Source organism: Carlito syrichta, unplaced genomic scaffold, assembly GCF_000164805.1.
Source record: "Carlito syrichta isolate Samal-C Ts95f unplaced genomic scaffold, Tarsius_syrichta-2.0.1 Scaffold82995, whole genome shotgun sequence".
In the NCBI taxonomy this organism is placed as follows: Eukaryota; Metazoa; Chordata; class Mammalia; order Primates; family Tarsiidae; genus Carlito; species Carlito syrichta.
Window position 1 is genome coordinate 93,648 of NW_007027091.1, and position 13,890 is coordinate 107,537.

At 33.8% G+C, this 13,890-nt stretch overlaps 1 protein-coding gene across 1 annotated transcript in view; it reads left to right on the forward strand.

The window, feature by feature from the left end:
- The window catches only part of GSK3B (glycogen synthase kinase 3 beta), a gene marked incomplete at its 5' end in the record, with an annotated part of 141,694 nt that overhangs the window by 66,323 nt on the left and 61,481 nt on the right, over positions 1-13,890 (forward strand). Inside the window, one exon of the mRNA XM_021711357.1 lies at positions 3,407-3,504. Within this exon, the coding sequence (XP_021567032.1) occupies positions 3,407-3,504 (98 nt within the window). The remainder of the gene's footprint in view (positions 1-3,406; positions 3,505-13,890) is intronic.

A 13,890-nucleotide genomic window follows, 5' to 3' on the forward strand; every position in this document is an offset into this window, starting at 1 on the left:
TAATCTTCAAAGTTTCATCATGATTATGGTGTGTGGCATATATTAATGGAAAGATTAGAAATAATACGAAGAAAATTTTACTTGTAGTCAACCTGGGTTTGGGGACCAGGTTACTACTGGAGTAAAGTGGAGATTACCCACAGTTCTTCCTACCTTTCTAAGTAGCTGTAAGGATTAAATAAAATGTTAGTGAAAGTATTATAGAAATGTAAGGTAGTATTCTTTTTGAGTTATTTCTTAATTCGATTATCCTCAAGAGCAAATTTCACCCATTTGTCTTTGGGAATGTCATTGGATTTCTAGCTGCTTTATATTTTAGTTTAAGTATGATACTGATTATCTGTTTTCCAGATATTAGGGCGAGTTGTGCCAGGAACACCTAAAATAAAGACAGACTGATTCTCTAAAAAAGTCATAACCATATCATCTGACACATCAAGAAATGTTTCTGTAAGCTGAGGTCTTTTGAGCCTCAGGAAGCCTAGATTTGGCCTCCCTTTTAGACTTAGGTTACTTGCCTCTTAAGGCTTTGTAGTATTTGTAAATAGACTCCCCCCAAAAAAAAATTATATGGAAGTGTACTAATATAGGATGTAGGTACACTTTTGAAATTTTTAACAATAACATTTGAAATGAAAGAGTAGCTGGTTATTATTACTAGATTTTTATCATGTGCAGATATCATCAGAGCTAACGCTAATGACTCTGATTATATTATCTTACTGCGAAATGACAGGATGAGAACAAAAGAACAAGAGATTGAACTTAAAGACCCTTGAGGAAGTTGTTATTCTGAGTTAGTGAGAAAGTTACTCGAGATAGTGGTGTCTCAACTGGGAATTGAGAATGAATTCCAGGCACACCTCTGCTGTTCAGTAGCTTTACCTTGAACAAGTTATTTAACTTTATCGTGCCTTGATTTCCTTTTCTGTGAAGTAAGTGTATTGAATTACATGGTCTTGAAAGATTGCTTTGCCATGAATTAGATTTAAATATGAAATAGTACCATTTTGGTCTAAACATCAACTAACTAAAATTCTGTGGTCGCTAATTTTTCATTTGTACTTCCTGTTTAGCTGAACTTAATTCTGTTTGGAGAATTTTATTCATTTGTCCTGTTAAGTAACAGCAGAAGAGATTTTGTTATCTTCCAGAAAGTGAATGATAATGCCTTGTTTTTAGTAATTTGCTTTAACGTGAATTGAAGACCACTCGTTTAGTTAGCACTTGAATATTTGAGTATTAATTTTCTGATAACTGCTCGGTAAGAGTATTCCTTGATGGTTTTACTTTTTGTGTTCCATATTTATTTACAGTAAGCTAAATCTTGCCTAAGAAAGTGTTTTTCATTTTTATGAAGGCATCATTATTCCCTTGCAATTTTTTCAAACTTGGTCTCTGAGATGAATTGTTTTTTATTATAGAGAGAAAACAGTAAGTACATATTGCCTTTTATCTTATTAGCTAGATAAAGGGATATTTTAAAACTCAGATCAGAATAAAGTATTTACATTAATAAGGAGACATATTTTTTGCACTTGACTATAATAGTATTACTATTGGCTTTGAGTAAAGATTCCCTAGCAGGTTTTCATGTTTATTCATTTAACAATTTCCTAACATATCAAATAGGACTCTCTTGGTCTACATTTGCAGAACTGGTGTCTTGGTTATCAGTACTTGAGTTTCTTAAATGAATACTGCATCATTTTTCTAGGTCAGAAAAAGTAGTTCCTGAAACAGTTATTTCCCATCGCTGTGGATAGTATATCTCACCACATCGGTTCTCTTTAATTGTTTCTTGTCTCCATGCCATTCACTTTCTTCTCCTTCCATATTGGCAGGTGGTAAAGCCCACCAATGATTTATGTGCATCTCCCTAAATCACTTGAATATTGGTACATACAATATGCAGGAAAGGTGGAAACTGAAAAGCAGCCTTTTCTTTCAGGAAGTCTTAACAGTGGACTTTACATAGAGTGACCTTATAATTTATTTTCTAATCTGGTAATACTTTTGAGAAAGAAAGAGTATATTGTTAATAATTATCCCAGGACAATACCTAGAAACCATAACTATTTTGGGTAAGACAAAATGTAGGCATCAAATTATTTTTAAAGCGTAGTAATTAAATTACTTTTCATAATTTTCTCTCAAGATTTAGATATCTACCTTGACTAATGAGTAGATTATTTTTATAATTTATGAAAGAAAATAATATTTCTCTATCTTTGCCATACCTTTTCATTTAAAAATGATAATATATTTAACCCTCTGTACTTGGAGACAACTCACGGATCACCTCTCAGCAACCCAACCATGCTTTTTTATGAAACGGTAAAAAACAAATCACTTCATATTAAATAGTATAGCATTGAACCAGTTATTTTATTGTAATGATATTTGGCTTACAATGGAATTTTGGGCATTGAGGAACTTATTTATGACAAAAAAAATCAAAATTTTAGACGTTATTTTTTTTTAACCTGGTAACCTGTGAAACAGTCACCACCAACATGTATTGCCGGTTCATTGATACATGTTGTGCAGTAGTAATTTTTTTGAAGTCGTCCACCTGGTGTTTTTCTGTTCCACGGACAGTACAGTCTCATATTCTTCCTCTCACACTGAAATGTAATTTATTGTCCAGTCTGTGCACCACTGTGAAAGCACTTTGCACATTCTTTTTCTACGTAGCACCAGCTGAATTTTTTTTTTTTTTGCGTATATGTCAGTGTATATTCCATTTCTGTATTTGCTTTTTCGTGGAATTTGAATGGAAAACTTAAAGGAAACAAACGTTTTTGAAAAATGTATGCTGGCATAAGTTTGTCCTGTATAATCAGCAGCAATCTCTTTATGTCCCCTGAGAGGGAACATCCAGGTGGTTTGCTTGATTTACAATGTCCCCTCAGAGGAGACATCTGCATGCAAAGGGATAAGTACGTTTTTTAAAATCATTAATCTTAGAAAATAACAGTCAACCATTTAAAGTCTTAAAATTTTTCCTCAAAATTTGCATTAATTTAAAGCCCAGTGTCTGGGAAATTGAACTTTGCTTGCTTCTTCTCTGTAAGCATCTACTAATGTGCAGAGAATATGTCACTTTAGCTTAATTTTAAGTATGATAGATAGGTAGTCATGCTACAGCTTTGGTATTACAGTCCTCTGTCTTATTACTTGAATGCCTGGTGTTTGTTGGTAATAATGGACTTTAACCTTTATGAGAATATTTGAATACTTAATTTTTAAAAGCATTAAGTTTTATGACTTTTTTTTCTGTTTTGGATTATATAATGTTTTCCTTGAGATATATACTCTCTGATCAAAGCAAAATTAGAAAATGTATACACACATTTTTCAGTTCAAGCTATTAAGTACTAATAAACCTTTGTTTTCTTTTCAGATGTATGGTCTGCTGGCTGTGTGTTGGCTGAGCTGTTGCTAGGACAACCAATATTTCCAGGGGACAGTGGTGTGGATCAGTTGGTGGAAATAATCAAGGTGAGAAGGTTGAATCAGAATGTTTGAACTGGAAGGAAATCTGGTGCTATATTAATAATACATATCACACATAAGACCCTTAACAAATGAAAGAAATGATCCAAGATCACAAGCAGGTTCAGCTTGAGAGGTGGCAAAAGACCCCACCTAACCTTTTGGTTTCTAATTAAGTTGCTCTTCTGTTGTGTGATCCTGGAAAAGCCATTGTGCATGTCTGTTGCAAGAAAGAGATATAACTTATTTAAAGTACTTTAAAAGTAAAATTAGGCTATGCCCTCACTAAAATGTATATAAGCTGAATAAAAGCAGACACTATGTTTTTGCTCGCCATACACTCTGCTCTAGTACCTTGTGGAACACATGGGAGATACTTGTATTTATTCATTATTTATATTTATTCAACATTTATGAAATGAAAGAATGAATGCCTACATGTCTGCATGGACCATTGGTAGAAACAGAATTTTTACTTACGGGTTTAATTTTACTTATAGGGTCTGTCAGTACCTTTATTAACAATAGATCTAAAATATTATTATCTTAGAATTAATATTTTCTTTTAAGAATAGTAGAGCTGAGATTGTAATTTTGTTTTTAAATAGTTGTTTAAAGTTTTAATATTGGAGATCTTAAAGGAAGCCCCCACATATTTTTTTTTAAATGTAGTGTCTATATTTACACCACTAGATTGGCTAATTCTAAGGTTTCACTTTGGCCAAAGCAACTTGGGGGCTTTATGTGTGATTTCTCAAGTTTTTCATAGAATTGTAAAATAGAAAATCTCCTTAGAGGTCGTATTGTCTTATTCTTCATTCACTGAAAGAACATCTTAGTTACATTCCTGACAGATGGTTTTCCAGTGCTTTCTTGAATACTTCCAGCATCAGATTTCTACACTGGGATACAGCCCATTCTGTATTTGGACAGCTTGAATTTCATTTTTATTATGTTGAGCCTTAACTTCTAAGTAGGTTCTACCAGTTGAACCTGAGAGTTTCTTTTCAAATCCTTGTACTTCATTTTGTAAAAGTCTGGATTTTTTAAAAATCAGAGGTGATTTTGCTGTATGTCAGTGTGCACAAGTATGGTTGAAAAACCAGTGTGTGATCAGTGATCCTCCTTACTTTCCACATAATTTCTTACGCTTTGCAGCTAAGACTGCTATGGTATTCAGTCTTTTAAAAATAACCATCTTTCGGTTTCAGAATAAATCTTTAATCTCTGTTAACAGCACTACTTTCTTCCTGATTTTGTGCTACACTCAGATTGAAGTTGAATGATTTGTTGTCTGTTTCCTTAAAAACCCGTATACTCCCCATATTTAAATTAATATTCTCATGCTACTTGAGAACTCTCATGGTACTTGAGCTCACCGTGCTACAATTCTCTGGGCATATTGACATTCTTTTTGTCATTATGTTTAGCTCATTAGAACTGTATTGTATATACACTGATTTTATTTTAGAATTTTGTGATGATTTATTTTGTCATTAATTTATATGTGATAGAAATAAAATTGCCCAGAAAGCTAAATGAACATCTGTGATAATTCCATATCTCATGACTGCCAAAATATCTTGTAAACTGTAAGTCTAGAGCTTGTTTGCACCACTTTTGTCAGTCTTTGTTACTTCATTTTCTGCTAATATTGGTTTATGCTACCTGCTTAATAGATGTTAGAAACTGTCAGTTTGTTATTGATAATTTCAGACTTCATTTTCATTTAGGGCTTATTTATTGCAAATTGCTCCATAATTCATTTGTAGTAGTAGACCAACTCTGAAACAAAGCACTTGTCATTTGTATGTTATCTTGTCATCTTGCATTTATACTTAAGGAAAATAGTTATCACCTTACTTTAGTTCCAAGATCAATGTCTGTAAGATGTTTTGATGTTGATATAAGGTAATAGAATTAGAAGTGTTTCCAAGCATCCTAGGGTATTTCGGGTTATATGGTTTCTAGGTCCCTTTTACATTCTTGAGCATGCTGCCCGGGACAGATGGAATACTAGTAATAGTTTACCATGCAGTTAGTTACTATCCATTTACTGACCTAAAGTTACACATTGCATGGAGGTTAATAGACATTGTGTTTTGTGTGAGTGTGTAAGTTTAGTATAGTTTTAAAGCTTATTGCATGGAGGTTAATAAACATCCAAGGAGTTTCTTTTTTGTATGTTCAAAGTAGCTCTAAATCATGTTAGTCCTATTATTGTTAATATCTATTCCTTAAATGTTGAATATATGGGGGATCCCAAAAAACTGGAATTTATTTATAAAAAATTACGTATTTATTCTTACACGCTTAACCATTAGTCACTGTCAAAGTACTCTCCATTTGATGCAATACACCTTATTTTTTTTTTCAGAAGTGAGAAAGCAAGAGTTTATTAAGAAGACAAAAAAGCTCCCAAGCGAGAGGGGACCTGAAAGAGGGTTTTCCCACCTTTCTTTTTTCTTTTCATTTTTTTTTTTTTTGAATTGGAGTCTCACTCTGTCATCCAGGCTGGAGTGCAGTGGCACACTCATGGCTACCTCAGCCTTAGACCTGCTAGGCTCAGATGATCCTCCTGCCTTAGCCTTCCAAGTAGCTGGAACTACAGGTGCATGCCACCACACTCAACTAATTTTTTGATTTATTTTAGAGATGAGGTCTCGCCAAGTTGCCCAGGCTGATCTCAAACCTCTGGGCTTAGGCAATCCTCTCGTTTCTACCTCCCAAAGTACTAGGATTACAGGCATGAGCCACCGTGCCCAGGTGCATGCAACACACCTTTTAAGATGCTTTTTCCACTGCTCAACAGTTTTTGAACTCACCAATTTTGATGCCCTTTAGTGCTTCTGCTTTTTTTTTTGTTTTATTTCTTCCATATCGGCAGAACACTTCCCATTGAGGACCTTTTTCATCCAGAGGGAAAAAAAATCCATAGCAGATGAATAGGAAGGATGGGGCATATAGGGGTCCTGGCAGTTTTAACTGCTGAGCACTCAGCTCAGTGTAGGCAAGTGCACTCGTAAATCACCCATCATGAAATGGGTAAACACAGTAAAGGATCTCCAAAAAAAAATTCACTGAAGCCAAATGCAGTCTCATAACAATGCTAGCTGGTACACTGATGCCTAGAATACTTACTTGGTGGGGATAACCTGTACTAGAAAGGGCCCACCCTCCAAAAGATAATTCCAGGTTTGTTTTTGGATCCCCTTTTGTATACGAGGTTTCATTGAAATAAAAATTCATAACAAATGCTGATGTAACTGTTCCAGTTCTTCTGATCTAAGCTGGAAAAGAAAAGTTATTATGTGTGTTCGTTTTCAAAATTAAATGTCACTTAAGCAATTTATATTTCATTTTATTACTTTAATTTAATTAATTTATTTATCTGAGTTGGAGTCTCACTCTGTTGCCCAAGCTGGAGTGCAGTGTTACGCTTATGGCTACCCCAGCATAGACCCACTGGGTTCCAGTGATCCTTCCACCTCAGCCCTCCAAGTAGCTGACACTACAGGCACATACCATCACACCCGGCTAATTTTTTGATTTATGGTAGAGATGAGGTCTTGTCAAGTTGCCTAGGCTGTTCTCAGAACCTGTGGGCTCAGGCAATCCTAACCTCAGCCTCCTAAAGTGCTGGAATTACAGGCTTGAGCCACCACACCTGGCCTTTATTTTTATTTCTTTAGTTTTTTTGGAGTCTCGCTCTGGGTCTAGCTCTTTCACCTAGGCTGGAATGCAGTGGCATGATCATGGCTTACCATGACCTCAAACTTCTGGGTTCAAGCTCATCCTCCCGCCTCAGCCTCCTGAGTAGCTAGGGCTACAGGTGCATGCCACCACATCCAGCTAATTTTTTAAATTTTTGTAGAGGCAGGATCTCACTATGTTGCCTAGACTGGTCTCAAACTCCTGGACTCTAGTGATCCTCCCATCTCAGCTTCCCAAAGTGCTGCCATTACAGTGGTGAGCCACTTCACCTGGCTTAAGACATTTTATATTTTAAACTAATATTGTCATTTATTGTTCTAATAGGACTTCAAAATGGATTTGAATTTTTCATAAAGGTAATATTATGGATGACCAGTTTAGTTCTCATATTTTTTAAGGTAATAGTCTTGAGCCCTTAATTCTTACATAAATAGGAAATTCATGTTAAACTGTTCTTTTCTATTCTCTTCCCATTTCTCCCCTGAAAACCTCATGGGTGTTCTTCTAGAGTATCTGGGAGTAGCTGACCCCTCTCCCACTAAAACATACCCTTCTCTCTGAATTTGATTTTAAGAAAAAAATAAAAATGGGTACGTGTATAATAAACTTCATGAAGTTTTTTATGTGGTAGACTTACCTCATTATTTTTATAGACTTGCACCAAAATATTTTTATTAAAGATTTGAATTGAATTAAACTTCCAGAACCATTGTCCATTTATGAATTTGGAATTACCTGGGAATTCATAAGAAAAATGATGTGGTTATTGTATATGTTTTCTATTAAATTTTATTCACTCAGATTTCCATACCAGTAATTTACAGCATGAGTAAGACAGTTTAATTGAACTCTCTCATTCTAGCTAAAATTTTAAATCTCTCTTCCTGCCTTCTAATAAGAGGCCATTTGTAAAATATTTAGAATAAAATTCGGATACATTGTCTTCAGAATAAGTTAAAAATATAAGACAGAATGGAAAGTCATAAAAAATCATTTCTAAATATGAAAAACACCCAACTTTCTGAAGTTAATTTCATATACAGAATTATCAGATCAGCATTGTATTATTTCATTTGACCTCTACATATCAAAAAATTATTGGATTTTCACAGCATTTGTAAAAAGAGAAATTCTGTTAGAGGCTTTCCAGTTAATGTTTTTTCTTTAAATTATCCCCTTTTTTCCTTAAATTATCCCTTAATACAACACTAGTCATAATAACTTCAAGAAATATCTAATATGGTTCCAAATATATGGCAAAAAATAAAACATTTTGCAGAATCCTATACTCAGAACTTTGCAAACATATTTACTGACATAGCATTGTTCTTTGGCAGCTCTGCAGTCAGTCATAGCAGTGGGGTTAGGTAGAAAAGAAGATCCTCTGAGAAGGCCTGTATAATCCTGGTGAAAGTAATATTTTTAAATGAGTTTTTTCTTTTATAAGTACATATGCTGTGATTTTATATGCTTAAGCAGAAGACTAAAAGAAAACACAAAGAAATAGAAAGGTAAAAGAAACAATCGTCACTTACTGTTCTGGCACATCATGAAATATACTTCTGTAAATATTTTTATATATACTATATTTTCTTTAAATAAAAATATTACTGTTTTGTAGACTTTTTTTACACTAAAATTAAATTTGGATATTTTCATATCAAGTATTTTTAATGACTATAGATTCCGTTGTGTGGTTATATTTTTGAATTACATAATTTTGGAAAGAATAATATTGAAGTGGTATGTTACTGCTTTTGGAAAGACGTTTACATGATACACTGGTATCTCAAAGTTTGATCATTAACTTTCCTATGTAAGTGACAAATTCCTCAAAATTCTCCAAATGGATTGAAGTTGTAGTAGTTTAGGAAGTCCAAACCTGGGAATACTGTAGTTTTTACTAACAGTTTCTTTAGCCCGCAACCCTTCAAATTTCGAAGCACAAATTTCAAGTAAAGGAAGGTAAACTTCAATCCAGAGTTGAATTTCTGGATTAAAACATCACAAAACTAAAATTTTAAAAGAAATCAACCATTTTCTATAACTTTTAACGTTTTAAATGTATTAACATTGTTTCACTTATGCCATTGCTTTTGAATGGTATAAATAACCATTGCTTTTGAATGGAAGAGTTTTAGGGCAGAATTATATAGAATTTCCACATAACTTTTGCAATTTCAGTAACTGGCCTTTTAAATTTGGGTTTTATCTCTTCTAGAAAAGCCTGACATTAAGCATATTGATACTTTATTATATATTTTTATTTTTCAATAATATAATTTGTTTATAAGGCAATTAAATTTCCTTAACTTCTTTTGTAAGACATGGCTGGGTGTGGTGGCTCACCATTGTAATTCCCAGCACTGGGAGGCAGAGACAGGACTGTACTTTAGTCTGGGCAACATAGTGAGACCCTGACTCAGTAAAAAAAAAAAACTTTACTAAACTATTGTTTAGATTCTCTTAGCAATAATTAATCAATTTAGATAGCTTTATAGATAGCCTTAACACAAGTAAGAGCTAGCAAAATCTTACCTCTAACAAACTTCATGTAAGAAATTTGAAGATAAAACACACCGAGATTCAAATAACCTTTGATTATGTTATTACAGCCAGGTAGATGGACTTCATTTCTTTTTTTAAATTTATTTATTTTTATTTTAAAGATGTAGGGTACAATTCAGGATTAGGTATATAAGTAGTCATCATACAGGTAAAGTTTGGGCCTCCCTTTGGTCCCCACTTCACCTGGTTTGAGATCAGGTTACCCTTACTGATATTATGTGTTTTCTTCCCCCACCCCCACTGCAATTTCCGGCTACTGCCAATCTCTTTTGTATAATTTTGTAGATGTTCAGGGTCTGCTTATGCGTGAGGGACTTCGTTTCTTATAACACCTATCAATAGAAAAAGACTTTAAAAGGACCTACAAGTTTTACCAATGGAGAGTAGAATTATGGGGAGGGGAAAAAGAATTTTCATGTTTTGCTTTTACTATTCTGTGATACTGATTTCCTTAAGTGATGATATCATTTTTGCAATCACAGGAATAATGAAAAACTAAATGTTTCCAGTTGTTTATGTCAGAATCTTGTTAATAAACAAACAAAAACAGTGTTATAGAAGTTGACAGCCACATTTTGTTACAAATATTTGTTTAAATAATTGTTTTCCTAGTCTTCCAGTTTGACTGACAGTTGTGGTATAATTTAGATGAAAAGGCAGCAAGAACTTGGTGATGTATACAGATTTTTACATGTCTTAAAAAGGAGTGTGAGATTTTTAAAGTTTGGGAAACGTAATTTTAACCCAAGAAATTGAGATATTCTTCTTTCTGTTTTATACTCTTTCCTTGAGCATACTACTTTGGCTGAAGTTCACCTAGAGAAAAAGGTGTTTTGACTGCTGTTGAGTACTTGTCAATCAAGAATAAATTTTTTACTTTATATTCAATAGTTTGCATTACAAAACAGTAGTCAGTTTTTCAAGGAGAGAACTTGTTTCCAAATATAGCATTTTATTCAGGAAGAAAAGAATGAAGGCCAAAACAATCTTGAAAAATATAAAGTTGAAGAATTTACTCCTGTTTTCAAAACTCATTACACAGCTATGATAATCAAGACAGTGTGGTACTGGCATGAATGTAACCATATAGATCAATGGAGTAGAATCAAGCGTCCAGAAATAAACCCTTACATTTATGATTAATGGCTTTTTGACAAGGATTCCGAAACAATTCAATCGGGAAAGAATAGTTTTTTCAACAAATGGTACTTGGACAACTGGATATCCATATGCAAAAGAATGAAATCAGACTCCTCCAGCTTCAGACCATATACAAAAATTAACTTATGTGGAGAAAAGGGAACCCGTGTACACTCTTGGTGGGAACATAAATTAGTACAGCCATTATGGAAAAGAATATGGAGGTTCCTCAAAAACCTAAAATGTCATTACAATATGATCTAACAATTCCACTTCTGGGTACATATCCTAAAGAATTGAAATCAGATAAATAGAAGAAAATGAGGTGTTTATACACAATGGAATATTATTTACCCTTTAAAAAGAAGGAAATTTTGTTTTTTGTGATAACATAGATGAACTTAGTGGACATTCTACTAGAATTCTACATAGAAAGAATGCACCATCCTGGATACTTTCAAAAGATTTCATGATATATGAAGCTTTTTTTTTTTTTTTGGTAGCTTTGCTATTTCTATTTTAAGGAAGGCAATAAACTCTGTTTTGCATTAAGTAACAGTTGACAAAGAGGGAATGAAATAGTGCATGGACACATAAAGGGATCCTGCTGTACTAGTTTACTCTCCCTAGTCTGAACAAATACTTTAAACTACCCAAATTGTTTAGTTGTGCTCAGATAACATGGCAACTTACTGCTCTTTTCTTCTGTGAAATTCTTAATGAGGTTTTAAAACTTGTATTACTGCTGCTGTAGCTTTTTGCTTCTGCCCTTTGGAAATTGGAAGGAAACCCTGGGAGGGAAACATTGCACCATAAGAAAAGTGTTGCGTATAACAAAATTACAGTAATATATTATAGTTGGGAGTATAAATTGGATAAAATCTGCTTGTGTTGAGAGTTTATTATTTTAGCTTCCTATAGCTAGTGGATATAAAAAAGGAAAACCTGTAATTTGTAGGGAAATACCAGAGGAGATAACATTTCATATCTGTTCTTTGGAAGTGAAAATGGTGTGGTAGTGATTCTGTTGTCATTTAGAAGACTGACATTTTGAAATAGAACACTTTTTTAGTTTTCTAATTAGAGAAATGTGTCAAGTTTAGTATACAGGTAGCCACTCTAACACTATTTCAAGTTGAATATGAAGTTCTTTTATGCAGAAAAGAAATCAAGATATTTAATTATTCAACCATGCATTCAATGGTTATATATGTTGTATTATGCAGTTTTCTTTACTTAATTTAAAACTCCTATTGATTTCATTATATCTAGGCCTAGTCATGCATTCCTTTAATGTTTCAAGGTGCATGCCACTTTAACTATATGTATTGATTTAGTGAACACTTTTTGTTAGGCTAGATCATAGAAGGTCCCTACCCTCAAGGAATTCAGAGACTGGTTGAAGAGAGGAGAGAAACAACTGAGGGCTATAGAACAAGGTAGGTATTATCTCATACTTCTGAGCAGATTACTAAGGCAGAAGCATTCCCTTTGGAGGTGCTGTCTATAAAGTCTTCATAGGAGAGATAACCCTTGAGATGAATCTTGAAACAGGGAAAGGTATTTTCCGTTTAGAGAGGGGAGGGGAATGGATAAATACTTAGTAAAACCAGGTCTTGTGTGTTTCTTTATGATCGGAACTTAAGGTTCTGAATGATGGAGTTGGTATAATATGAATTTACCAGGAACAAGAAAGCTGGAACTGTGGACAGTTGGAAACCACTGCAGAATTTTAAGCAGAGGAGCAACATATTTCTAATAGGATTCCTTTTACTTCACACTTGCTTTAAAGGCTGCACTGACAGCTCTGTTGCTGAAGTTTGGCAGCCTCTGATGTTGAGCTACTTTTTTTTTAAAAAGCAAGATTGTGGAGAAAGTACTACTTGTATTTTAGAACTTTTGTCCTGCTTTTTGTCAGAAAGTGCTTTGTTTTATTTATTTGAAGGTGATAATTATCAACTCAAAATTACTCATTTTATAAATTGGATAAGTTTGTAATTAAGTGTGAATGAAAAAAATGTTCGAAGAAATGTGGATGGGACTAGGTATGGATAAAGTGATTGATTTAATAATAAAGATGAACAACATCCCCAGAAGGATGTGGCAGGCTGATCTCAGTGCTTTTTGCAACAAATGGAAAGGTCATGAATTCTAATAATAGATAACTGAGAATAACTTTTACTCTCATTGGTGTGATGATTTTTCAGATATCTCCTCTTTTTTTTTTTGAGTTGATTCTCACTCTGTTGCCCAGACTGGAGTGTGGTGGCATGGTAACGGCCACTGCAGCCTTGACTTGCTGGACTCAGGTGATCCTTCCCTCTCAGCCTTCCAAGTAGCTGGAACTACAGGCATTCGCCACCATACCTGGCTAATTTTTAAAATTTTTTTATTTATTGTAGAGATGAGGTCTCGCCAAGTTGCCCAGGCTGGTCTCGAACCCGTCGGTTCAGGCAGTCCTCTCACCTTGGCCTCCCAAAGTGCTGGGATGAACCCCCGCATCTGACCTCCCCTCTCTTTTATTGGGTGAGAGATCATACTTACAGAAGAGTACATAAAACAGTTCTATGCAGTTTAATTTTCTTTAAGTCATGGAAGGACTCACTTTTTAGGAAACCCAGAAATAAGTATTGTTTTTTAAATGCATATTCTTAGACTGAAGTTTCAGAAAAAAGTTTTCCCCATTTCTTAAAATTCAAGGGAAACCTAAGACTTGTTTTGTGTCTAAAATGATGACTTGTCAAACATCTTTTTTTAACCTATAAAATTATTGTTCAATTATCCAGTTTCGAAAATTCCAGATACATAATTCAACTGGAGCAAATGAGGTAGAAATATACTTTGAACTTAATAAAAACATAAAACCTAAAGATACACCCAGAAGTTGAAATAGTACATAATATAGGACTTAAAATGTCTTATGTTTGTAGTATTAATTACAAATCGAAATGCATTTAGAATCTTTGCTAG